General features: G+C 52.5%; 10 protein-coding genes across 10 annotated transcripts; 5 read left to right on the top strand and 5 right to left on the bottom strand.

Moving 5' to 3' along the window:
- Nucleotides 1-304: 304 nt before the first annotated feature.
- On the bottom strand, nt 305-1,566 carry PSV08DRAFT_338343 (NO signaling/Golgi transport ligand-binding domain-containing protein). Its single transcript, XM_014222349.2, has 5 exons — nt 1,434-1,566; nt 1,374-1,382; nt 1,104-1,323; nt 855-1,046; nt 305-786 (listed from the first exon to the last, which is right to left on the bottom strand). Exons 1-5 carry the CDS (start codon nt 1,469-1,471, stop codon nt 667-669), a joined length of 579 nt encoding a protein of 192 aa, XP_014077824.1. The 5' UTR covers nt 1,472-1,566; the 3' UTR covers nt 305-666.
- A 119-nt stretch (nt 1,567-1,685) lies between these two features.
- PSV08DRAFT_412813 (WD40-repeat-containing domain protein) lies at nt 1,686-3,497 on the top strand. The gene is made up of 5 exons (XM_014222350.2): nt 1,686-1,895; nt 1,969-2,095; nt 2,145-2,404; nt 2,460-2,955; nt 3,128-3,497. The coding sequence occupies exons 1-5, from the start codon at nt 1,752-1,754 to the stop codon at nt 3,178-3,180; spliced, it is 1,080 nt and encodes a 359-aa protein (XP_014077825.1). The 5' UTR covers nt 1,686-1,751; the 3' UTR covers nt 3,181-3,497.
- Nucleotides 3,498-4,447: 950 nt separating this feature from the next.
- PSV08DRAFT_231982 (uncharacterized protein) lies at nt 4,448-6,328 on the top strand (the record flags this gene model as incomplete). Its single annotated transcript, XM_014222351.2, has 2 exons — nt 4,448-5,090; nt 5,144-6,328. The coding sequence occupies 2 exons, from the start codon at nt 4,448-4,450 to the stop codon at nt 5,833-5,835; spliced, it is 1,335 nt and encodes a 444-aa protein (XP_014077826.2). The 3' UTR covers nt 5,836-6,328.
- Nucleotides 6,329-7,214: 886 nt separating this feature from the next.
- On the bottom strand, nt 7,215-8,948 carry PSV08DRAFT_231984 (aquaporin-like protein; the record flags this gene model as incomplete). Its single annotated transcript, XM_014222352.1, has 3 exons — nt 7,215-7,726; nt 7,788-8,270; nt 8,336-8,948. 3 exons carry the CDS (start codon nt 8,946-8,948, stop codon nt 7,215-7,217), a joined length of 1,608 nt encoding a protein of 535 aa, XP_014077827.1.
- A 1,197-nt stretch (nt 8,949-10,145) lies between these two features.
- Nucleotides 10,146-10,985, bottom strand: PSV08DRAFT_338376 (mitochondrial ATPase inhibitor, IATP-domain-containing protein; the record flags this gene model as incomplete). The annotated part of the gene is made up of 4 exons (XM_014222354.2): nt 10,146-10,507; nt 10,564-10,629; nt 10,728-10,793; nt 10,854-10,985. Coding segments are annotated over 4 exons (316 nt in total), but the record flags the coding sequence as incomplete, so codon positions are not given.
- A 1,049-nt stretch (nt 10,986-12,034) lies between these two features.
- Nucleotides 12,035-12,397, top strand: PSV08DRAFT_356735 (uncharacterized protein; the record flags this gene model as incomplete). Its single annotated transcript, XM_066092930.1, has 2 exons — nt 12,035-12,186; nt 12,241-12,397. 2 exons carry the CDS (start codon nt 12,035-12,037, stop codon nt 12,395-12,397), a joined length of 309 nt encoding a protein of 102 aa, XP_065948002.1.
- Nucleotides 12,398-12,468: 71 nt separating this feature from the next.
- On the top strand, nt 12,469-13,477 carry PSV08DRAFT_356736 (14-3-3 domain-containing protein; the record flags this gene model as incomplete). Its single annotated transcript, XM_014222355.1, has 5 exons — nt 12,469-12,529; nt 12,583-12,889; nt 12,951-13,192; nt 13,241-13,311; nt 13,364-13,477. 5 exons carry the CDS (start codon nt 12,469-12,471, stop codon nt 13,475-13,477), a joined length of 795 nt encoding a protein of 264 aa, XP_014077830.1.
- A 684-nt stretch (nt 13,478-14,161) lies between these two features.
- On the bottom strand, nt 14,162-15,052 carry PSV08DRAFT_211261 (CybS-domain-containing protein). Its single transcript, XM_014222356.2, has 3 exons — nt 14,700-15,052; nt 14,501-14,620; nt 14,162-14,447 (listed from the first exon to the last, which is right to left on the bottom strand). The coding sequence occupies exons 1-3, from the start codon at nt 14,993-14,995 to the stop codon at nt 14,282-14,284; spliced, it is 582 nt and encodes a 193-aa protein (XP_014077831.1). The 5' UTR covers nt 14,996-15,052; the 3' UTR covers nt 14,162-14,281.
- A 179-nt stretch (nt 15,053-15,231) lies between these two features.
- Nucleotides 15,232-17,159, top strand: PSV08DRAFT_231993 (Metalloenzyme, LuxS/M16 peptidase-like protein). Its single transcript, XM_014222357.2, has 5 exons — nt 15,232-15,456; nt 15,510-15,635; nt 15,711-15,788; nt 15,845-16,539; nt 16,592-17,159. The coding sequence occupies exons 1-5, from the start codon at nt 15,292-15,294 to the stop codon at nt 16,980-16,982; spliced, it is 1,455 nt and encodes a 484-aa protein (XP_014077832.1). The 5' UTR covers nt 15,232-15,291; the 3' UTR covers nt 16,983-17,159.
- Nucleotides 17,160-20,870: 3,711 nt separating this feature from the next.
- PSV08DRAFT_190341 (uncharacterized protein) lies at nt 20,871-21,554 on the bottom strand (the record flags this gene model as incomplete). Its single annotated transcript, XM_014222358.1, has 3 exons — nt 20,871-20,964; nt 21,017-21,121; nt 21,202-21,554. The coding sequence occupies 3 exons, from the start codon at nt 21,552-21,554 to the stop codon at nt 20,871-20,873; spliced, it is 552 nt and encodes a 183-aa protein (XP_014077833.1).
- Nucleotides 21,555-24,494: the final 2,940 nt, after the last annotated feature.

The following is a 24,494-nucleotide window of genomic DNA, read 5'->3' on the forward strand; positions in this document are numbered from 1 at the left end:
ACACGCCTCGCGCCATTGCCGGCTGCTGTGTTGTCGCCAGTGTCGTCGTCGTCGTCAACACAAGGCCGCGTTACACACCACGCCCCGACGGCCTGCGTGGTGGGGCATGTGCATGTAACGCGACCTGGACACTCGCCCTCACTGCTCGAGCGGGCGACACAGCACAGTGTATACCTTGCTGGCCTCGCGCACCCGGGAGCCCTGGCCCGGCCATCACTCAGTCCTCAACCGTGGGCAGACGCGCCCTCGTCAATACACACTTTCACGCACGTGCAGAGCAAAAAGAGGGCCCCCTTTCCCCAATCTACCGTCTTGCGGGTGCCAGTCGGAGTGCAATTGGCGCCATTGTGCAATTGTGCCCTCGTGCGCCTTGCTGACCGCCTACAACCGTGCAATTCTATCTGTCGCAATGCATCGCATCCCATGCCAAATGCAGCCTGCCCGCCTGGCATAGACTTTAACACATCCATGGTGGCGGTGTGCAATTCTCCAGCAAACGGGGCACTGTGCACACTGCTGCCTCGCTGGTCAAGTGCCTTCACTCAGAGTCGTCCACACTGTACATGCCCGTTTAGCAACCACTGTCCCTCATGCTCAAGACATCAATTGGAACGTGTTTCCCCCCCCCTCTCTCACACACACACATACACCCTTGCTCCTTGTTTTCTACTCGTCATCCGGTGGCATCTCGTCATCAATGTAGCGGACCAATGATATCCTCATCTCCGTGGTGTCGTTGCCTCGTAGGACGTCACTGACAAAGTGCGCCTCGACTTGCATGTGTACCTAGTTCGGAAATGAGTACTTTGTTTACCTGCAACATCGCGGCAGACTGCAATCCCACGAAGACGTACCATCTCCAATGCACCCCGCAGTACACCCACTAATATGTTTGAGAACCACAGCTCATCCTGCGCGCGCCCATCGTCTGGTAACTCGACGAAATCGGCAAGTGGGTTTTCTTCGAAAATGAGCGAGAATTGCTTGTTGTCGCTCGACCAGTTCGTGATAGTCGGGGTAATGTTGAGGAAGATTTTGAAGCCGACCTGTACTGCATATCAGCCACTGAACAATCTATCCATCTGCGACTTGACAAGGGCTACCTTGGAGATCATCTCGGCCACCTCTCGAAAATTGGTGCAAGCAGGCGCACTCGACTTTGCGAGGAAGTCTTCAATCAACCGTATTCCGATGTTATACCCCATGCGCTCCAGTTGCTTGTTGACGTCTGGGTAATTGTATTCGTAGTCTTTGCATAGTTGTGCAACAATGGTTCCGTACGTGAGCGTGACTAGCTCGGCACTGACTTTATCGACTCGTGTTCTTACACAGTCAGAACCAGCAAACGCAAAAGGCTCATACACAAGGCTTACTTCCATACTCTGACATGTATTAGCGCATCATGAAGCAGGTGCCAGGCTTGTGGAGCTCACTCCTCCCCCATGCGGGCTGCTTTGGTTGACGAAGACATGGTTCACTCAGGCAATTTCTGGCGCAATATACACAGAGGGCGAGGAGAGGAACTCTATGGACGCGGGGTAAGGCGGTATGTGAGGTTGCTATGATTGAGTCGTGTCGTCGGCGTCGGGGGGCACGCGGAGCAGCGTACTTAGCTCGGGCTGTGGAGCGTATATCTCTTGGCGCCGATCTACGCATGAGGAAAGTTCGCGAGCTACTACCAGACCGCGAATTTGGACGCGACGAAACCGAAAACTCCACCACAAAACCCATATCACCACACATACTCCACCATGTCTAGAGAGAAGCGACCCGCCAATGAAGCTTTTGGCACAAGCCAGTTGGTCAAGCGCACCAAGTCGGATGCCAACCTTGGAGGAAGCTCTGCAATAGCTGTAGTCAACGGCTCGGGCGCAAATGGCGCCCTCATACAAGCGGTACGTTACCACCGAGGATGTTTCTACACAAGTACCAAGGCTGAAGGTAGCGATGCGCTGACAGGTGCTGTAGGGGTCGCGCGCCAGCGCACTGCAGTCGCCAGTCATGGAATTAACAGGCCACTCAGGCGAAGTCTTTGCAGCACGATTCGATCCGACTGGACAGTGCATCGCTTCTGGCTCTATGGATCGTTCTATATGTAGGTTTGGCCCAAGATTGACTGCGAAATTCATATTGACGGTAAACAGTGCTTTGGCGCAGCTCCGACACTTGCGAAAACTATGGCATCCTCACTGGTCACAAGCAGGCAGTACTCGACTTGCACTGGTCACGCGATTCCAAAGTCCTCTTCTCAGCATCAGCAGACATGCACCTAGCAAGTTGGGACGTCGAAACTGGAGAGAGAATACGAAGACATCCAGGTCATGAGGAGGTTATTAATTGTATGGACGTGAGCAAGCGCGGTGAAGAGGTGCTCGTTAGCGGTTCCGATGACGGCTATATTGGAGTAAGTGTTACGCACAAGATTGGCTACTGTGAGACTGATCTAGCTGCGGCAATAGATTTGGGACACTAGAACAAAAGATGCCGTAACCTTTATCCAGACCGACTTTCCTATAACAGCAATATGCCTAGCAGAAGCTGGAAACGAGCTATTCACAGGCGGCATTGACAACGACATTAAAGTCTGGGATCTGCGGAAACAGGCAGTGACGTACACACTGATTGGACACACCGATACAGTCACTTCGCTCCAAATGTCTCCAGATAACCAAACACTATTATCCAACGCACACGATTCGACTGTTAGGACGTGGGATGTAAGGCCCTTTGCTCCCGCTGACCGACGCATACAAACGTACGATGGAGCCCCTACCGGCCAAGAGCGCAACCTCTTGAAGGCTAGCTGGGACTTCAAGGGCGAAAAGATTGCAGCTGGTAGCGGGGATCAGAGCGTGGCCGTTTGGGAGACGCGAACAGGGAAACTCTTGCACAAACTGCCAGGCCACCGAGGCGCTGTCAATGACGTGCGTTTCCACCCTCTTGGCGAACCCATTTGTAAGTTGAACCAAATTTCCTACAAGCCTCAATACCTCGGCTGCGGCTTCCAACAATTTCTGGATACCCTGCTAGAAGGTGGAACCAAACGGAGGGCGGTCCGCACGCTCTCTCTCTCTCTGTCACTTTCTTTGTCTCCTGCGAAGCATCAAGCTGACTTGGCAATACTTAGTGGTCTCCGCCTCGTCAGACCGCAAAGTCATGGTAGGCGAGCTCGGCAAGTGAAAGGGTGAAGCTTCGGTATCTTGGCTACGTACACAGTTCTGACTCGAAGAGATGGGCACGAGAAGCGTGGAGAAAGGCCCCAGTAGCTTCCGGCCCAGGTAGACGTCACGGGGACGTTTGTGGATAGGCTGGATACGCCGGTGCGACAGTTGCCAGGGTTTGAGAGTCGCATGTACGCACACTGGTCGACGATGCAGCGAAACCGGCGAGTATGGTCATTGAGAGGATGCGTCGAAGAGAGAGAGAGAGAGAGCTGGCGTAGCAGCGCAACCAGCCGTCGACAGCAGTCTAGCCAACAATCAACCCGACGAAATTTGCTATTGCGCGCCTTCATGCTTTTATTATATTGTGCTAAGCGCACGACAATCTGCTGCCGCCACCGCCTTACAGCCGCGTTACTAAAAGCAGGGCCTGGTGGTTGCGTAGACCTGATTGGGATGGGTGTTTCAGGCTCCTTTTCCGACAGCCAATCAAGGTCGGCCTTCCCCAGGTCTTTCCCTGAGCTGCGCTATTGCTGTCATCCACCACACGCCCGGGTGGCTCCAAAGCAGAATGCCCATGTCGGCGAACCCGGTCTGTGCTACACGTAGGATCGCTGCTCCAGCCCAGCCGCGTTTCATCGTTGCTCTCATCGCACTCTGACACGCAACTCGTCGCGAATACGTATAGCGCTCAATGCTTTCTCGACCGTGGCCGTCGTTGCTGTCCTTACCCATGTCCTAGTGCGGCAGCAACTCTTCCTCCTCAACCGTGATGGCTCTATCGTCCTTTTCATTCCGTCGTTGGTAGTTGGCAGCGGTGCTGCGCTCTGCCTGTTTCGCTTCTTTCTGTTCTTTTGCATTTGCTTGGCTCAGCTGGCTCTGGATAGCCTGCTTGCCCTTTCACCCTTCATCCAATACGATAATACTCTTCCATCGGGGGTTCCTGGGCTTGTTTCGATCTTGGTAGGCGTGGAAAGGTACAGCCAACAGTTCGCGCGCCGGACATTACAAGACGACTCCGGGCAACACAGTCATCCACTCATCTGGATACTACTCCACACTTTCCATCCTGTTACATCCAGTCCACAAGGCCCACATGCTGGCCTAGCCATACCGTTCGCTCGTTCATCCGTTGAGACATCTTGGGGAGAGACCAACAACAAGCGTGCCGAGCCTAGGCCACGCCTTGTGCTATAAGGGAACAGCGAGTGCTCAAGATAGAACTTGGGGTCCGCATTTCCTAGTTCCTGAGCCTTGTCGGTCCTAGAAGCTATATACAGAACACCATGTTCCGGTCACCGCTCTTCGCTTGGTCGCCACGACCAGACCAGGACCAGGACATCGAGGCTTCTCCGGCAACCTCATCGCCATCTCGATTCGGCGCCTTTCGCAGCAATGTGCGAACATTGGTCAACGGCTCGTCAGTCTATTCACAGTCGCCAGCTCTCACCAATACCAACAACCACAACGACACAACACCAAAAGTGCCATTTCGCGGATTCTGGAGCCGCCAGCAATCTCCCGATCCAAATACACAGCATGTCTCAGATGATGAGCCCCGCGACTCACGTGACTCAAGTGCGCCTCTTTCACATCATACCGCAGGCTCATATATTGGCGCCATTGAAGATCCTCAGGAGCCAATAACAGTATACTCACGTCACCCAGCGGATGTACAATTACCATCTGAACACGACGGCCCCGTAGATCCAGCAATTCAGCAACCTACAGACGAGGCCAATGGAAGGCGGCATAGGCGGCGCAAGCACCGGAGGAGAACGAATCGTCGTGCAGATCGACGTGAACAGTGGGTGCGAAGAAGAGATGAGCGAGAGTCCACGGGAATCTATGTTAGGGGATCAGCTGCCCGACGGAAGATGGTTGCTGTTGTGATATCCGGAACCTTTCTGATCGTCATTCTATCCATCTGTACGTTTCATGACACTTTGCTTGACACACGTCAGACTAACGTTCGAGTGCAGATCTAGCATTGGCCCTAACCAACAAAGACCTTGGCCAAGAAATCCACATCCTCTTCATCATGGTGCTTCTCACCGTCACCATCTTCTTCTGCCACTCCCTCATCCGCCTCTGCATGCTCATGCTGCACCCGCCGAACGAACAAAGACAATTCATTCCTAACATGCTCGGCTCCGAGGGCTTCCAACCTATTGTCCCAATCCGCGTCCACCTCCGCCGCGACGAAGAAGCCGCGCTAGAAAGCGACGCTCTAGAAAACGACACGGACATTGACGACCCAGAGAAAAACATGCCGCCCCCACCCCCACCCGCCTATGGCCTCTGGCGCAGCAGCGTCCGCGTAGACCCAAACCTCATCCACTGGCAGCGCGTCGACGCCCTCAGCGAGCGTGGCAGCGCAATGTCGTCACAAATGCCATCGCGCGTGGGCTCCGTGGCCGAGCAAATTCCTCCGCTACCCACTTCTTCGCGCGCGGCATCCGCGGTAGCAGAGGGCCCACGACCCCCCTCGTACGTCTCCGAAGACGGAATCAGTTACGTGGTTGAGGCTGCGCCGCGGTCTACCGTCACCAATAACAATCGCGATAGCCACTCGGGATATAGTGAAATACATCCTGCGTGGCGGCCTGGCTACGCCATGAGTGAAATCAGAGGCGGCGAGTTGCCTGCGGTTGCGAATTTTAGTAGACCGTAGAAAAATGGTTTGAAAGAGTGAAACCAAAAAATATGTTTATCTGTTCATTTGCATTTGCATAAAAAACCTTCTGTTGTCGTTGTTTTTACTTCCTTTATGCTTGTTCACAACATTACCGAGTCCAATGTTTTCCATGTTTTTCTCTCTCTCTCTTCCATCTCGTACTTGTGCTTTTCAAAGTATTTCGCATCTTTGGTTATTTTTTCCCCCTGCTTTAGGAATCAAGGTCTTAATTTGAGCGTTTTCGCTGGTCCTTTTTTTTTCCCTTGCACTAGGACATATGGCATTTTGCATCTATCTTTTTTTTTGGTACATTCGCCAGCATAAACATCGTTTCGTTCGTTGTTGTTTTGTAAAATCAAACGTACATAATATGAGGGGGGCATGTACACATACACACGCGCACATACGCTCATCCAACATACTCGAACATATACAACAAAGCATTTACACACCCAGTTTTAGTCTCAATCAATCTTTGGGCATATTTGAACAAAAAAAAACAGGGGAAAAATGTACAGGCGTTTGGTTCTTTGCTTCCAAACTCAATTTCTTTTCTTTCCCATCCTTCCAACAACTCGACCCCCCCCCCCCCCCCCCCCCCCAATCCCCACACTGCGGATACAAATTCTATTCTAAGTAATCTCTCCCGCACACCAAACAAAAAAATGTCGTCATACACTCTCTGATAATCTTTTTTTTTACATCTCTCACTTCAGACACGTAAGCTTCCCCATCTCCCCTCCCCCCACCCCGGTCGAAGATAATCCGCGAGGCGCTTTTATGTCGCGAAAAGTGAGGCGGAAGAAGCGGGGGAAAGAAAAAAACGGCGTTGTTTCCAGACGGCACACGGGAAGATAGTTTGCATATGTGAGCGAGGGAGGACCTTGTTCTCTTTGTTTGCTAGAGGTGATGGCAACGGGGAAGGGGGTGGAGGTTGGGAGATGGGCTGGGAAAGTGTTTGGCTGGGGGAGGGAAGAGAGGGAGAGGGAGAGAGAGTCGTGAGAAAAAGCAGAATGGGAAGGAGAGAGGTGAAGGTTGTTTGGTGATGGAGAGGGATTTGTTACGTGTTTTGGATATTTTCTTTTTGAAAAAAAGGAAAAGGTGAAGGGGGGGATGGAATCTCGTGTCTCATTTTTTTTAGGGCTATATAACTATCATGGTGGTTCTCTCGTGTGTGTCGTTCGTGAACTATCAAATATCGCCATGTACCGTATTAAATCCATTCATCGCAAATCCTATCTGTCTCTCATCTCAAGTCTCATCTGCAATCGTTTCTGAGCTCTTACTACATTGTACCAATCAAGTCATGTGACAGTACACCTCAGAGCAGGTAACTGTACAACCTTCGTGAACATCGTCATCAGTCATCATCGTCATCAAATACTCCTCTCGCTCTTGCGACCCTCGGTACTGACCCTGCTTGCACTTCTTGCTACACCAGGGTTCATTATGCTTCCCGGTGCAGCCGGAACTGCCGCACCACCAGCCGTCATAGGCATGGGACTGGCAGCCTGCGCGAGCGGCATGGTGCTACTAGCACTGTGGGCGAGGCCTGGTCCCTGCGCATTGCCCAGCTCAGGGTCCATGCTGCCATCTCTCTTCTCCCATTCGTCCTTGGCGTTCTCCTGATCACTGCTGCCGTCGTCGTCTTGGCCCGGGTTAGCGACTTCATACTCGAGGATCTTAATGAACTGGTAGAAAAGCAGGGCGAGAATGGCGCCGACGCCGGGGCCCACCCAGTAAATCCAGTGGTCTTTGTCGAAGACACCCGTTATCACGCAGGGGCCAAAAGAGCGCGCGGGGTTTAGGGAGCCACCGGTGTAGTAGACGCCTACAAGCTCACCGATGAAGAGGGCAAGGCCTATTCCTACCGGTGCAATGAAGGTTGCTGTTTGGAAAAGTGTTAGTTGTTGTGGCTTAAAGTGGGAGAACTACGACAATGAGCGTACCTTTGTGTTTCTCTTTTGCTAGCATGAAAATGGTAAAGACCAATTCTGCTGTCAAGACAGCCTCAATCATTGTTCCCTGTGCCAAACTCGTTCCCTGACCCAAAGTTGTCCTAACATTGAAGTTTGTCGGAAACAGCACACTGACCAAGTAACTTGCAAATATACTTCCGACCATTTGTGCTGCAAACAACAAGAAAGCTCGGATGGGGCTCAGTGCGCGACACAGCAGCATAGCAAACGTGACGGCCGGGTTGAACAAGCCACCGGAGATTCGGAAAAAGACCCAGACGTTGACCATGAGGGAGAACGCAAAAACGAGGGCAATATACAAAAGAACAATGGGAGAGAAACCAGCGGCTTCACCTGTCGTAGTGTTGTCTTGGGGCGCAGCAGCAGACCTGATATTAGCGACTTGAGTGCCCGAAAAGGCAAAAAACAAAAACATTGTCGTACCGACGAATTCTCCCACAAAAGCTACAAAATCTATCATAAGAGAGTTAGTCACAAAGCTATCTGTTGTTTGCAGCCAAAGATTATGGGAGACTTACGGTTCTTTGCATTGCTTCCCATCCAAATCATCCAAGGCAATCTCATTGCCACCTCTGCACTTGGTATCGGGGGTGGAGGCCCCCTACCCCCACCAGTACCCTGTGCACCAGAATATCGTCCATATGCATCCTGATAGTATGGGTAGTACATCTCGTAGTTTGGCCTACTAGGAATGTCTGCATAGGCAGGGTATGTGTTGGCATCCCAGTTATTCCTTGGCATTACTCCATATCGTGCGCTTTGCTCAGGGAAGTTGTTGTACGAAGCTGGAGGGCGTGTATGCTGTCTGTTGGTACGATATGAATCTGCTCGGGGTTTCTGGTCTTCTTCTGGGTATTCCTCTACAGAGGGTACTGCGTGATTGGAGGAATTGAAAGGTACAGTCTGAGATGCCCTTCTAGGACGTGTGGGCGCGAGCGGGGGCACACTTGGTGGTTCGTTTTCTACATGAGGATCGAGACGTCCTGTGTATGCTTGAACAGGCGTACGTAAAAACTCCTGTCTGGATTCACTGGATGGAGTGGGATTCAGCGGTGCAGGAGAATCCACTATCGATCTATCAGGGGTTTGCCCCGTATAGAAACGACGGAAGGTACTGCTCGATCGCGACATGAATTGGTTCGGCTCGTTGAAGGTTTTGGATGGAACCTGTAGATTTGTAGTATGGGTACAACCTCTGCAGGCAAATTGATCAAGAAGTTTTATTCAAAGATGCAGGATCCCTGTAAGTACGTTGGAATTGGAACGTTGAACAGAGCATATGGTCGTTCTTCCTGAGGGAACACCGAAGATCATATATGCTAATAGCCAAGGCAATGAGGGAGACCCTGTCAGCGGCTTTTCACCGCCAGAATATGTCCGATACCGTCTCTTGAAAGTCCTCTCGGTGATGACCCAGCCACCCACACCAGGTCTCATTCGTCGATGGAAGCAACAGGTGGGCGCCAGATCAAGGGTTTCTATATCGAGTTCAAGCCGATGATGCGAATGACGTCCTTGGCTGATCTTGAAACGGGAAGAATCCGAAGAAGCACTGTTGTAGCATGGGTAATGCTGTAAAAGGAGCATGCATTACCTGGTCGACCACGTGACAGACGCGGGACGAGATCTGCTGTAAGATAGCCAAGACGTTCGCAAGGTTGGTCGGGTCGGGCAAATTGTGGTACCGGAAGATCTTTGCGAGGCATGGATAGTTGTGTGCGGCTGTAGCGCGAACCAGGGTCTTTACAGTTGGCAGTAACAACGTTCAAGTTCTGTGTAGGTGCAATGGAACACCCCTGTTGTACGAGTTCTTGGCAAGCTCGCCCTGTTTTTACATAGGCACAAAAGCAAAACTACCAGCATCTTGCCACCAGAGGCGCGCCGAGATGGGCCGATAATGACGAGCACGTAGACGCGTGTACTTTCAGCCTTGAAAAGCTGCCATGGTGGCTGAATGTTGAAAAATGACGGACCATGTTGAAGCCGAAGAGCCGCTGCCATGCATCTGACTGAGATGCTGGTAGAAGTCTAGTGACTCAAGAATTTGGCGAGAATGAGCGAATGATTCGTCGTCAGTTGTTGAGCAAATACAGTAGTATTGCAGCAAAATGACTAGCGGTCAAGTACGAAATGTGGAGATTTGCTTTGTCCGGAAGCAAACCTAAGGGTCCCTGATAAGCTTATGTAGTGAAATACCGGGGATTTGATCTCTCTTCACATGACGCACGCCAGCCAGCCACCAGGCATTGTACCGATATGCTCGATCAAACTTGGTTCCGATATCGCCGAGAGCGCAGAACGCACAATAGAAACTTTGTAAGGACAGACCTGACCAATAAGCATAGATTTCGTCGTCCATATAGTGAGCCGATGTCGGCCTCCATTGAGCGTCCCTCTGTCCTGCAACATCATATACGCGTTGGGAGGAAGACTCCGGCTTATGTAGTAGACATTTACTGCTTTTTTTGAAGTTGCAAAAAGAGGCAAAGCTGAGAATGCAAATTGAAGACGATAAGCAAGGAAAAGCTGATTGTGAAACTAGATGCTCAAAAAGGGTGTTTATTTTATTCCGTCATAGGGTCATCAAAACGCATGGGTTGTCCCAGCGAAGTGTGCTTTGGTAACGTTGGATACGTATTTACTTCTGCTCGCCTTGGCCGGAAGCCTCGGCTTCCTTGATGACTTGGTCGCTATGTCACGGTTAGTCTGCTTTTACTTGTAGCCGAGAGTCATTGGTATCACTGACATGTGCTTGTCTAGCTCGTCCATGTGCTCCCTCTGCTGCCTGAGCTTCGCCTTGATTCCCAGAAGCCTGTGCACCGTCAGCAATACGCTCCAGGATATTTACAAGTACCCTGTATGTGATGCGATGCGCGCAAAATACCGTCCAGGGTACTGAGGTGAGCGTACTTGGCCTTCTCTTCTTGACGAATGTAGAGCTCCTCGGCAGCAGCCTCGCGCTTGGTGAAGGCGTCACTATCGATACAGTTAGTATGTGCTCACTTGGTGGCAATTGAGGCTGGGAAGCTTGCTTACCCGCCAGCAGTTCCGGTAGGTCTCGATGAGCCAGAGCCGGTAGCTCCCTCAGCCAAGCGCAGAGCGGATGCGGAGAAGTAGCGGGGAGCGGCGATTGAGCGCGCGCTCTTGATGATGGATGTTCGAAGCATTGTGTGGGGGTTGTACAAAGAGCAAGGGATTGGGGGATTGGAAGGTCTTGGTGTGGTCTTATGCAATTGAGTGTTGAGGTGGAGTGATCACAACCGATGCCTAGGAGCTTGGACGTTGCGTCATTGGTTGATGGAGTCACGTGACGCGATCATGGTGGCTCAAGCCAGGCCAGATGCCAGATGCCCACTTGGACCCTGATGCCGTGCAAACTGGGCACGCCTGATGAGGCCGCAGCCAGGACGCAAAGTGACTGCTGATGGGACATGTGATGGTCTTGTGTTATGGCTTGGACAGCATCCTGGTATTGCATTTTCTGCGCAGGTCGTGGATCTTCGGCCAAAAAACAAGTGCCATGGGGAGCGAGATGGGTGCGGCTGCATGCACAGCAACCACACGGGCATGGACTCAGCTCGACGGTCCAAAACAAGTAATGGACACATGGTTGGGCCACGGTAGGCATGGTGCTCAGAGCCGATGGGTGCCTCGTCGAGGCAACAAAGGGCGATGCCCAAGGCCTCACAGCAGAGTCGAGTCCTTGTACTTGTAGCTGTCATCCAAGGCGTGGCCAGTGGGGCAGCCAGCATCTGTATGTACATGTGTATGTATGTACACTACCACCACACACACAGTACATGTGTACATGGATAGGCGCCTGGAATGCCGTCCGAGGCGGGCTTCAGCCTCACGGGCCCAAGGAGCACACACAGGCAGACGCTAGGCAGACAATGGCCCTTCTGGCGGTGACTGGCTCTGTTCGCCTGTCAACAGGCAAAGGTCGCGCTTGTTCTGGGCCGTGTGAAACGACCAAGGACGGGCAGGCGTGATCGACGCCAAGCCCAGTCGGGTTCTCTCACCCTCTAACTCCCCTCCTCTGATAACTCAACCCTAAGCCGCCCTTGACCACAACTCCTTCACCTCGTTTTCTTGTCCTCACCACTTCGCCGTCTTCTGCAACCCACGCTTCTGCAAACCTATCCCCTCTCCACATCTACTTTTCTCTTCGTAAGTCAGTCACCGCATTTCGTCACGCACCCCCCCAAAAGCCGTAGATGGCTGCAATTTGCGCCCTCTGCCGCAACATCGACAACAACGATATCGCCACCCGTGCCCTCTATGACTCTCACTCGTCCAAATCACCCGCACCAACACTCGCCATGGTCATTGTCGCGGCGGTGTGCTTCGGCGCTCTCTTCGGGGGGCCGTGAGTGAGAGCTTGAGCCGCCCCTCTTTGCGCCCACCGCTGTTAGGTGCAAAGGCTACGCAAGCAATTGCACGCAGCTCCACTTGCCGCATCCTCCGGACCCTTTATCACAACACACCAAGCACTCAACAGCGACAACATCAGGGCGATTTTCCCCTTCATCACAACAGCAGCGCACACTGAGCGTCTTGCCGCTCAACAACCGCGATAGCAGCCGATTGCGCTTTGTCCGCGCTCTACACCAGTCCACGTCAGCTAACAGTCGTGCACGCAGACTTCACAATGGGTTACGAAGACTCCGTATACCTGGCCAAGCTGGCCGAGCAGGCCGAGCGCTATGAGGGTAAGCACTTGTGCCACAAGCCCCAAACTTCACAGACTGACAGGATGGCGCAGAGATGGTCGAGAACATGAAGGCCGTTGCCTCCGCGGACCAGGAACTCTCCGTCGAGGAGCGAAATCTCCTTTCCGTTGCCTACAAGAACGTCATCGGTGCTCGCCGCGCGTCCTGGAGAATCGTTACCTCCATCGAGCAGAAGGAGGAGTCCAAGGGTAACGAGGCCCAGGTTGGTCTTATCAAGGAGTACCGCCAGAAGATCGAGGCCGAGTTGGCCAAGATCTGCGAGGACATTCTCGAGTGCCTTGACAGCCACTTGATCCCCTCTGCTGAGAGCGGCGAGTCCAAGGTCTTCTACCACAAGATGTAAGGGATTCTACATATGCCATGTTTGAGGGCATTTGCTAACCGCATTGTGCTTTTACAGGAAGGGCGACTACCACCGCTACCTTGCCGAGTTCGCTGTTGGCGACAAGCGCAAGACCTCTGCCGACAAGTCACTTGAGGCTTACAAGGCCGCTACCGAGGTTGCTGCCTCTAGCCTGGCACCTACCCATCCCATCCGCCTCGGACTTGCCCTCAACTTCTCCGTTTTCTACTACGAGATCCTCAACTCGCCCGACCAGGCTTGCCAATTGGCCAAGCAGGCTTTTGACGATGCCATTGCTGGTATGTGCAGGATGCAAAATTCACATACAAAAGCTAACATTGACACAGAGCTCGACACCCTGTCTGAGGAGAGCTACAAGGACTCTACCCTCATCATGCAGCTCCTCAGGGACAACCTGGTAGGCCTTTGATGTGAAACTTTGTTGCAATTCAAATGCTAATCAATTCTAGACCCTCTGGACATCGTCCGAGGCTGAGCCCTCTGGTGACGCCCCCGCCGCCGAGCCCGCTACCGATGCGCCCAAGGCTGAGAGCAGCGAGGCTCCTGCTGAAGCCAAGGCATAAAGTCGAAAACATGATATCAGACGCAAAAACGGCAGGGGTTAATGGTATGGTGTATCACGGTAAGAGTCAATGATGTCTTAGTCATCATTTTCTGGTGGCATCAAGGGTGTATCCTAGCGTGCTCCAGGCCGGGTGCGCTTTGTTAGACTCTGAATTTCCATCCTGTCCACACTTCATGCACCCGAGGCTCTTTCGATTGTCCTGTCCATTCCCACCAGTATGCGTCATATACGGTCACGTTTTGTATGTTCCTCAACGTTCATGGTTGCCCCGGTCTAAGACTTAGATGTTGACGTCAACGTTCATTTTTGGCATGGTCAGAGAGTGTAGTAGATGCTCATTCTGGTTCTGCGATTCCCTACAAATCCCCTCAGAAGGCTTATAATTCAAGACTATTTGCTCCTTTTCAGAGACTGTTCAGGGACATATGACCAGACATGACGTGTTGTCTATTGCAAAGTGAAGTACTGACTCGTAAAATGATGTGATGATCTGGAGTGAGACAGATAGAGGTTATTAGATATGTGGGGTTAGAGATAGTGAGCTATGAGTACGGAGAATGTGGCATGTTGCTTAGTCTAATTAGTGCGTATCTGCAAACAGGTGAATGAACAGGGCTGGCTGAGAGACGCATCCAGTGGCAAGTGGAGGAAGACAGTCACAAGCTCAAAGTCTGAACACGTATACGAAATTGGAATGCTCATATTTCTGACCAAGAAAAAACCACTGCCTTGGTTCGTGTTTAGATGTACATAGTTCCCTACCCCACTTTCTTTTTCACATGCATGTAGTTCCCCATCTACTCTACGCGTGCCAAAGCCTGGCCACAGCCTCGGTGATACCAACATCATTAGTCTCGAAGGAGTAAAGGGCGATACCAAGGGTGACGGTTCCAATGCGGAGTGCCCACATGGAGAGGTTACGAATGAGGGGTACTCGCTTCTTAGGGAAGTAGTCGATGATGGATGCCCTGGACATGTTAGAGGGGCGGTTGATTTCTGGTAGAATTAGATTTGAACATACTCAAAGCCAATGTGCGAGTGAATGACCAAGAGAGCGCAGAGAATCGAGTCAGTAAGTGGGTTTAGCGATCCAGCAGCAAAGGGCGCAATAGTCAAGGGAATCAGACCGGCGGAGACGATCCTGTGCCGCTGTCAGTTTGTGGTCCTACATCACATGATGCAAGAGTTGCAATCATCCTCTTGCAGCTCGTCAAGTATACCTCTCGAAACTCCAGTGGTAGCTGCCATGGGCATAGTCTGGCTCGGGTACAGGCACAGGGTCGTTGGTGGTTCCGACAATCTTCTGGGGCAGCGGGGGCAGGATCTGGTTGCGCTGAGTGGCGTGGAAGGCGGCGACGCGCGTGGACTGGGGAATGGCTGAGCGCTGGAAAGCTGGGCGAAGCTGCTGGGCGAGAGGGCGGCTGGTGGTGGAGCTGGCCGTCGACAGCATGCGGTGCGCTGCTTGGGGCTTGGTGTAAGCTTGCCTGAGGAGGCCGGGGCGCATAAAGGAAGCCATTGCAGTGGTTGGAGAGGGGCAGCTGGCAGGGGACAGATGCAGTGGGAGTGGGAGGTCGCAAGACGATATCTCGGGACGGTCGAACAGATGTTGACGACAATGCCTCGGATGAGCGATGCTGACGTCCCTGCGGCGCTCATTGGCCAGCGGCGGGAATCGGGAAGTCCCGTGACAGCAGATTTCGAACGTCAATCAACCTCACCTAGAGCCAAGAAGTTGCAGCTTCGACGAATCTCAACCCCAACCCCCCATCACCGCCCCATCTCCATTCCTCCCCTGCACAGCGAGCAGACGCAATGGCTTCCCGGCGGCTCGCACTCAACCTGCAGCAGAGCATGCGCTCTCGCTCCGCCATCAGCGCCGTCAAGTCATCGAGACAGTCGCCTTTGACACGAGGCCTGGCCACGCCCATTTCCTACGGCGCAAAGACCGAGTCGACCACGCTCAAGAATGGCTTCACGGTATGCCGCAAACGTTGCCAACTAGCAGGACTGCAATTGACCCCAGTGTGCAGATTGCTACCGAGCACTCCCCGTGGGCCCAGACCTCCACCGTCGGTGTGTGGATCGACGCAGGAAGCCGCGCAGAGACGGACGAGACCAATGGAACTGCACACTTCTTGGAGCATCTTGCTTTCAAGGTACGAATACGCGGATGCACGGCAGGCCGCCAATGGCAGTGCGGGGCGACAGGACGCTGATGTAGAGACAAACAGGGCACCCAGAAGCGCACGCAGCAGCAATTGGAACTCGAGATTGAGAACATGGGCGGACACTTGAACGCCTACACTTCGGTACGTTGCGCCTGATGGGGGACGCATCTGGACGCCGCATATTGATGACGTGACAGCGCGAAAACACCGTCTACTACGCCAAGGCTTTCAACAACGACGTCCCCGCCGCCGTCGACATTCTCTCTGATATCCTCCAAAACTCCAAGCTCGAGCCCGCCGCGATTGAGCGCGAGCGTGATGTCATTCTCCGCGAGCAGGAAGAGGTAGACAAGCAGCTTGAGGAGGTCGTTTTCGACCACCTCCACGCCACCGCTTTCCAGGGCCAGCCCCTCGGCCGCACCATCCTCGGACCCAAGGAGAACATCCAGAGCATCCAGCGCGCCGATCTCGAGAACTACATCAAGACCAACTACACTGCTGACCGTATGGTCCTTGTCGGTGCTGGTGGCATTCCCCACGAGCAACTCGTCGACCTTGCCGAGAAGTACTTTGCCAACCTACCCTCCGAGCCCCAGGACTACTCTGCCAAGTCTCTTGCTGCTGAGCAGAAGCAGAAGCCCGACTTTGTTGGATCCGAGGTTCGTCTCCGTGATGATACCATGGGTACCGCCAACATTGCCATCGCCGTTGAGGGTGTGAGCTGGAGCGACCCCGACTACTTCACTGCGCTCGTCACACAGGCTATTGTTGGCAACTGGGACCGCGCCATGGGTACCTCTGACTACCTTGGTAGCAAGCTCAGCAACTTTGTCTCCCAGCATGGTTTGGCCAACAGCTTCATGAGCTTCTCCACCAGCTACTCTGACACTGGGTATGTTGCTGAAGGAGTATTTTTTTGGGAGAACAATGCTAACACGTCATAGTCTCTGGGGTATCTACCTCAACAGCTCCAACCTGACCCAGCTTGACGACCTTGTCCACTTTACCCTCCGCGAGTGGACTCGCCTTTCCATGAACGTCAGCTCTGCCGAGGTTGAGCGCGCCAAGGCCCAGCTCAAGGCCTCCATCCTTCTTGCTCTTGACGGCACCACTGCCGTTGCCGAGGACATTGGTCGCCAGATTGTTACTACCGGCCGCCGGTTATCACCCGAGGAGGTTGAGCGCGTTGTTGGCCGCATCACAGAGAAGGACGTGATGCAATTTGCCCGCAACAGGCTATGGGACAAGGACGTTGCCATTTCTGCCGTCGGCCAGATTGAGGGTCTTTTGGACTACAACCGTATCAGGAACGACATGAGCAGGATGCTTTCATAAGCATGTGTAAGTAAGAGGAGAAAAGTAGGGGAGGGGGGCAGAGAGTGTGTATCTGTGTCTGTGTTGGTGTAGAGTTATAGAGTTGGCAGCTGTGAGCGTTTTTCTCCGAACAGCATGCGAGACCTGTATTTTGTGTACACTTATGTCGAATTTGACAAAGAAGATTTTAATATCTGTGTCTTGTGAGTAGTTGTGATTGTGTGTGACTTTGTGGTGTTATTTTGTTGGCTATGTCAGTGGATGTGGATGTGTTATGTTGCACAGTAGCAGCTGAAGAGGGCAAGGAGGGAAGCTATGTAAACATGGCTGTTAGGCAGTGAATTAGATTATTCCACTAGTTTTAGGCGATATGAATGTACACAGTAGTAGTAGTAGTGAGAGATGCAACTTTCCAAGTCAAAAACTCAGTAACCTCCTCGCCAATAAAGAAAGAGAGGTCTAATTTCTTTTTTGTACACGACAAACAAGATGTGGAAAAATGTTTGATTCATAATCTGATTTCTTAGGATAGACGTTTTTTCCTTCTTCTTCTTCTTCTTCTTCTTCTTCTTCTTCTTAACCTACATGATGACAGTCTTGTACTCTATTTGAAATCTTCCATGTCTCATGTTTCTATTACTTGTTCCCTTATTTCTCTTTTTTTCTTTTCTTCTTTAGACCAACACTACCTTTGAGTATTTCTGTACTATCCACCATCACACCAACAAGCCATTACGTTAACTTGCTTAAGGAAGAGAGAGAGAGAGAGAGAGAGAAAAGCAAGCATGTACGTACGTAGGCCTATTGCATTCATCATATCCGATATGGTTTGAGAACAGGTCATGCATTGCAATGTAGCTTTTTCGTGATATCTTGTAAATTAGAAACTAGCGGCTAATTATCCTAGTATACAAAGACGGGTGGTGATGGGGGTGGTGGTGAGTACGGGTTTCGTATGTGTGTAATACATGACGTGTCTGTTTTTTTTTCCTTTGCGAAGATAGTATGGCTTTTCTTTCCAAGTCAAAAAAAAGTAAACAAAAAATCTACATGTCGCACCCGAACTAGAAACCGGGAGAGAGAGAGAAAAAAAAGGGCCAAGACAAAGTGGTATTAACCCCAACTTATCCTGTTCATTTCTTTTTTTTTTCTCTCTTTTCCTCCCAGTAACAACACCCTCTTTGCCGTATTCTCCTACCCTTTTCCCATACTTTTTTGTTTTTACTTCAAGTACATACAAACCCCACTTCATGCGCTCATCTCTCCAATCAACCAACCGACCAACCAACCCTTATACTACTCTTTTTCTTCTCCCTTGCTTTCCTCATTAGCATTGTTATTCAAATCTCACACATAACCTCACATCACCTCTCCTATCTTTTTTTTTCTCTCTCGTAAATACACACACGGACACACACACATATATATATATATACATATATTATTGAACTCTGAGCGATACCCATCCTAAGTCGCACTATACATCAGAAAGAAGCGTTAGTGGTGGGGTAAAAGAGTAAGGCGCAAGTGTCCAAGTGTGTAACTAAGGGGGAAGCTAAGAATGAGACTAAATCCGGGTATCCGGCATGGAAAGACGATGGGCTTGTCGATCATTTTTTTGGGAGGGGGTGAGGGGAGGGGGGTTCATGCGTGGTTACATTTTAATAAAGGCGGGGGATGTACGAATGTGTGTGTGAGAGAGAGATGGAAAAGGAATGTGATTTACTTTGGTTGTAATTTTTTCTTTAAATTTTTTAGGAAGGAAGGGGAGGACAAAGGTAAAGGTAGCACGTTGCAAACTAAAGCAGGGAAACGAGAAAATCAAAAGGGGGAGAGAGAGAGTACGAGGGACGTCGTTACCAAGTAAGAAAAAAAAAAAGCTTGGATTCACAACGCGTGTACTCTTACCGCCCATCTTTTTCTCTCCCTACTACTTCAGGATATAAAAAAAATAATTGTTCGTGTAGCTTTATTAACGCATGAGTGAGCAGAGTTTCGTCTTTAACGTCCCGCATTCCCACACGTACTAAACCACTAACCGCTAACCCTCCTTCCCTCTTCCATAGTCGCACAGTCGCACATTTACATACAATCAAACCAAACGTATCAGCCAGCCCGGCCGTCCCCCCCATTTTTTTTCCCCTCACGCGTTGTCCGTGCTAACAAAATCTCTCACTCTCTCTCTTTAACAAATTAAACACAAACCATCACCCTTTTTTTTTTCCTTTGATCCAATCACTTTCCAAAAATGTGATGCCCCACTATTAAGCAAATTAACACATAGCTTAGGATGCCCTTTTTTTTTTCTTTCAAGGGACGATCCGGAAGCTGTAGCTCGTAATGTGATTGAGGGAACATGGGTTTGGGGCGTGTGTCAAGGGTTGGGGGAGGGAGGGGGAAGGGGGAAAATAAATGTTAAAGAGAGAGAAAGAGAGAAGAGTTGGTGGTGATAGGCTTGGATAAGCTTTGGGGATACGGGATGATTTCCGGGGGACGGGAATGGGATGGGATTGGGTGAGGAATATACTGTGGAGCTTTTTTATTTGGGCTATGGAGCTTAAATTTTTTTTGGGAGATTGAAATTGAATCGAGTCGGTGTGTGTGTGTGTGTGTGTGTGTGTGTGTGTGTGTGTGTGTGTGTGTGTGTGTGTGTGTGTGTGTGTGTGTGTGTGTGTGTGTGTGTGTGTGTGTGTGTGTGGCTATGCGTGTGGGGAAATGATTGGAACTTAGAAATTGGATAGGATCGCGATGTCGCGATCAAAGTGTACATTCGTTCATATATACGTAACGTCCGGGAAAATAATCGGATAGCTGTTCGAATCGCAAGAGATGACGTGAGAGGGGAAAGGGGGGGTTAGTTGCCCCTCTTGTAATAAACAAACAACAAACAATAATTGATATGATATAGGAAATAAGGGTGGGACACGTAGATACGTGAGTATACATGCTACCAGGACCCTGGAACATTGATACTAAAACATAACTATGCAAACAAATAGGTGGATGTGATGTGATTTATTCCAATCTGCCCAAAAGTTGTGCAAAGCCAACAAAAAAAATAAGCTCATGTCAAAACAAAAACAAGGTTTTCCTTGGCTTCTCTCCTCCGCAGGAGAGGAAAGCCTTGACCTAAAACGCCCTTTCCCCTTCTCCAGTAAATAAAGTTTGCCTAACCAATGAGTATTCTTTCGCTTTCTCGCCATCTTAAGCATGCTTACAAGCAACCCCCCCCGGCCCCCGGTTTGAAGGCTTGATCTCTAAAAAGAAAAGCGCCTTTTTCCCGTTGGAGCGTTGAAAAGAAAAGAAACAATGGGCATGTCATGTGAGCTATGCGCCATCTGTGGGATAGAACCGGATTGCCAAAAAAACAAAGAAAAGCAAAAACGACCCCCAAGAACACCGCGAATTTGGTCATGACGCAACAAAAAGTTGTTTAAAAATCAAAAGTGTCAGCCAGCAATTGTAAGGCCCAGATATAGCGGGAGCAATTGTGCCGTGGTATATGCGCAGAAAAATAAAATCAAGTTGAGCGACAAAGCAACAAGCCAAGCAAGAGCCCAGTCGAGATTATTGTCGTAAGGTGGTAAGACAGAAGCTGTAGGCTGAATGGAAAATTGGAACGATGATGACGATGATGATAAACGCCGGTTCCCAGGCCTGTACCGCTATGCAGATGCTCGTAAACGCGGTCAACATGTGAGTGTCGTGTGTATTGGAAGGATAGATGGATTGATGGATGTGTGCGTGGTTGGGTCATGGTGGTGAGTATGTGAGGCAGTAGACCATCATGATTGCGTGGTAGTGAGGATTGGGTAGGCGCGTCGAGTCCATGATGAGCCGAGGATTGGGAGGGAGGCCGACACGGTAGAGGCTCACAGGGCGCGTGTGAGTATGGAGGAGCTCTGATTGTTATTTGATGGGCTTGCCCTTGCCCTTGACCTTTGTGGCCTTTCCAGCGCCGGCGGAGGTGAGCTTGCTGGTTTGCATGAGCTCGCCAATGTATCTGGCATGGGTCAGTATAGGGCCATGTCGTGGGCGAGGAAGGAGCGACATACGATTGCAGGAACTTGTTGCCGCCCTCGAGCTTTTCGTGTTCGCTCTTGACCACTTCGACGCGGTCGACGATTTCCATGAGACTAGCTTGCAGGGCTTTTGCTTGTCTGACGAATGCGGGTTAGCCGAGGGGGGCGGGTAAAGGGAGGAGGAGGAGTAGGAGTAGTAGGCGAGGAGAAGGACTCACTCTATGAGGGCCTGTCGAGCATCCTGGCCCATTTTTTCAATTTCCTCGCTGCTGCGGCGGGGACTCATTGTGCGCGCATCGCCGTCATCGTACTCTTCCTCCTCTTCCTTCATTTCGACATTGGGGCTGTCGCGGGGTATTATGATGGTGCCGCTCGACTTTCTGCTGCCGAGACGGGGCCGGGGCTGGAGGGTGGGGTCGGCGGCCACGTCCTTTTCGCTGACGGACGAGTTTGACGACGAGGTTGACATGGCGTCGGTCTGGCTGTGCGAGTGGTTGTGGTGGTAGGCGAGAGGGGCGTGGTTGGGCGTGCAGGGAGGCGGGTAGGAAGAGAGGGAAATGTGTGGGATCATTGCACGGGACAGTCGAAGTGCGGCTCTCGAGGTGTAGGTTTAGAGACGGAGACGGGGACGGGTGGGCGAGGACCGGCAAGAGGATGCCGTGGGTGGGTTCAAGCCAAGGCAGAGGCACACGGGCGCTGTGGAAGGATGCTAGAGTGGTGGAGCCCTGGTCAGGCGCTAAGCCGGATGGGGCTTCAGGGTCTCCCGAGACGACAATCCCTGCGATGGCAGCGGCCTGTCCACCTCGCACCTCGAGCCCGGGCGCTGCGGCGGCGGCAAAATGCTCAATGGCGGGCGGAGTGGGAGCACTGGCCCTTGATGACGGCACCCGCCCTCGTGACCGGGCCTGTCGCGCCCAAGCCTGGGGCAGCGGCGGCGGCGGGTGATGGCTGTGTACCGTAGCGAGCGCGAGACGGCCTTGCTTTTTTGATTGCTATCGACGATTCTTTGGCACAGCAGCAAGCGTAGCACCAGCACCAGCACCAGCACCAGCACCAGCACCAGCACCAGCAGCCTGGTGGTGCGACGATCGGCAACGACAGAACAAGGGCAGGGGCAGCGCACCCACCCCGAGGAGTCGGACGAGTCGAAGCGGTCAATTAGCGTATGAGATGGCGGAGCAGCGGTGGCCACGAGGGGGTAGGGGAGTGGTAAGCAGGCAGGACGCAGGTAAATATGGACATGGGCGCAGGCGAGCCGGCGAGGGCGTAGTGCATGGCAATGGCAATGGCCCTACGATTACTTCGCATTGGCAGCAGCTCGAGGGGGCCCGGCGAGGCTGGTGCGCCTGCCTGAGGCCTAGCGGCCGCGGCGGTAGTGGGTGGTGGTGACGGTGACGGCCGCTGCGAGGTGGGAGAGGGCCATGACGTCGTCTGAGCCCTGTGCACGACACGGCCGACATGGGCGACACCGATCAATTTCCGCTTGTGGCCGGCTGACATCACCACCGAACGCTGCCATGGGTTCCGCTAGCCGCCCAAGCTCTGCCTGCCGCCATGCCCATTTCTGTCTGTGTAGTCTAAGTACTGTCGTGGTAGTCTGTGTCGCACATACGTTGTAGTCTGTATGTATGCAGTGGCTATGTAGCCAAGTACATGGCTCGTTGCATGGCACCGCACACACAGCCCTGCACGGCACTGCACATGGCCACGCAGCGTGCACACTGTCCTCTTCATCTACAACCCGTTCCTCGCCCCAAGGCATTGCGGGTCGTCGTGGCCACGCGCACACTGCACGGCGGGCTTGATTGGCTTTGGCCCGCTGATCCGCCCGTCTTGACTCTGTGTTTCGTCGGCCATGCACGCCCAATCTCGACGTGTACAAGATCGGCTCAGGACCCTGCGGCCGCCACTGCAGTCGCCTGCCACTTTGGCCCTTGATGGCATTCTCCCAAATCCCCTCGTAACCAATCCGTCCCTCGTTGCCAGCCAACGACGCCACACCTGCCCTCCTCTGCGCCCGCGCCCACCACCCCTCCAGCTGCCCTCCTTCCTTACATAACCACGCACTGCATCTGTCTACTACACTGCACGCCGCCCAACTGCCCCCTCTCCTGTCTACAACAATCACCGACACGCCCCGTCTCCCCGACTCCGCACACGCCGCCACGGCCAATGACGAAATTGGTGTCTGATCAACCCATGCCTGCCCGACCCCGGACGCTGCCCCGACCGCTTGCTGTGCCTCCATTGCTCCATTCGGCCTGCGCCTGCTCAAATCAAATCATCTGCTCTCCAACTCCTCCAACTACTACCGCACACTCCCACCACTGACTGGCTGCGACTTTTCCCGCCCCCGCCCGCCTAACTGAAACTGTCCCTCATTGTGCCCGCCTGCCGATCCCCAGGATCATGACGTTCAACGTCCAAACGTGAAGAGACGAGGAAAAAAAGCCTCCCTCCCCACGCTTCTGACTGGCTTAGCCGCCTCTCCCATCATCGACAGGTCGTTTCACCACGCAGGTTGGCCCACCTCCCCGGTGCGATCCGCATCTCACTAGTCGCTCTACTCGTGCTCTGCGGCACCCCGAGTGAACGCAAACGCTGCACACGCAACGTGCTAGTGCACACACTTACTGCTACCGACATGCTACTTTGATATGTACACCAACTGCACACATGTACATGGTCACCGCTGTTCTGCTACCCTGACGATCGTTTGGCAACACGGCCCCCTTGGGGGTACTGCCTACTGTTTAGGTAGGATTACTATACAGTCCTCAGTCCTCACCAAGGACTGCAAACACCAGCAGCAGCGGCTGACATGCATCTTGCGCCAACTTTGGACCATGCTTGAGTCGGTCCGCCCCCTCACCCCTTCTACCTGCACCGCGCGTCTGTCTCCCCTCCCCCCCCCCCCCCCCCCCCCAGCCTAAGCCTCGAGTAAGTATGTATCGAGTCGATGACGATCAGTATGGGGTCATTCAGACGACAGTCGCATCCTGTCCTTACTTTGTCCTCAACCCCTAAAGAGACCATGGCGCGCACCGACACTTGCTTTGCAAATTGCCTCTCCCGCTCCACTGCCCACTGCATGCTCGCACAACTCATGTCCCGTGACGCGCCCACGCCCAACTTGGCTCCTGCCCCTTCCTCTTCCCGCGCCGCACCTACTACATGTAAATAGCACGCGCACTAGCCGTAGTCGACTCCTTCGCCTAACGTTCTTGCTGAATGCGTTTGCTAACCTGTCATCCCCCCGCTCGCTCTGCATCATCGTTGGTCCGGCATGTGCCTAGCAGTGCCCACTTTTCGTTCTTCGGTGGTTCTTTCGCACATCGGCTTTGATTCATGCAATCGCGCTATCCGGCTTCTTCCCACTACCACCACCACTACCAACCCCGACACCACAGTCGGCCCGACGGCGGGCTGGAGCTTGCAATCACGCAACTCGCAAAACACCTGAAATTATCGAATTTACCCAATAGAGCAACTAATCTACTCCTCCAACCCA

This window comes from Bipolaris maydis (genome assembly GCF_028858645.1).
Source record: "Bipolaris maydis strain C4 unplaced genomic scaffold PSV08scaffold_17, whole genome shotgun sequence".
NCBI classification, from domain to species: Eukaryota; Fungi; Ascomycota; class Dothideomycetes; order Pleosporales; family Pleosporaceae; genus Bipolaris; species Bipolaris maydis.

What these genes read in the sequence shown, in the direction of transcription:
- PSV08DRAFT_412813 (XM_014222350.2), top strand. Translation starts at nt 1,752, where the DNA reads ATGTCTAGAGAGAAGCGACCCGCCAATGAAGCTTTTGGCACAAGCCAG. An exon ending in CTCTATGGATCGTTCTATAT is followed by an intron (nt 2,096 to 2,144) that starts GTAGGTTTGGCC and finishes GACGGTAAACAG; the next exon opens with TGCTTTGGCGCAGCTCCGAC. An exon ending in CCGATGACGGCTATATTGGA is followed by an intron (nt 2,405 to 2,459) that starts GTAAGTGTTACG and finishes CTGCGGCAATAG; the next exon opens with ATTTGGGACACTAGAACAAA.
- PSV08DRAFT_338343 (XM_014222349.2), bottom strand. Translation starts at nt 1,471, where the DNA reads ATGTCTTCGTCAACCAAAGCAGCCCGCATGGGGGAGGA. An exon ending in TGGCCGAGATGATCTCCAAG is followed by an intron (nt 1,047 to 1,103) that starts GTAGCCCTTGTC and finishes TATGCAGTACAG; the next exon opens with GTCGGCTTCAAAATCTTCCT. An exon ending in TGCGGGGTGCATTGGAGATG is followed by an intron (nt 787 to 854) that starts GTACGTCTTCGT and finishes TTTCCGAACTAG; the next exon opens with GTACACATGCAAGTCGAGGC.
- PSV08DRAFT_231993 (XM_014222357.2), top strand. Translation starts at nt 15,292, where the DNA reads ATGGCTTCCCGGCGGCTCGCACTCAACCTGCAGCAGAGCATGCGCTCT. An exon ending in TGGAGCATCTTGCTTTCAAG is followed by an intron (nt 15,636 to 15,710) that starts GTACGAATACGC and finishes AGAGACAAACAG; the next exon opens with GGCACCCAGAAGCGCACGCA. An exon ending in ACCAGCTACTCTGACACTGG is followed by an intron (nt 16,540 to 16,591) that starts GTATGTTGCTGA and finishes AACACGTCATAG; the next exon opens with TCTCTGGGGTATCTACCTCA.
- PSV08DRAFT_211261 (XM_014222356.2), bottom strand. Translation starts at nt 14,995, where the DNA reads ATGGCTTCCTTTATGCGCCCCGGCCTCCTCAGGCAAGCTTACACCAAG. An exon ending in TACCACTGGAGTTTCGAGAG is followed by an intron (nt 14,621 to 14,699) that starts GTATACTTGACG and finishes ACAGCGGCACAG; the next exon opens with GATCGTCTCCGCCGGTCTGA. An exon ending in CACTCGCACATTGGCTTTGA is followed by an intron (nt 14,448 to 14,500) that starts GTATGTTCAAAT and finishes TAACATGTCCAG; the next exon opens with GGCATCCATCATCGACTACT.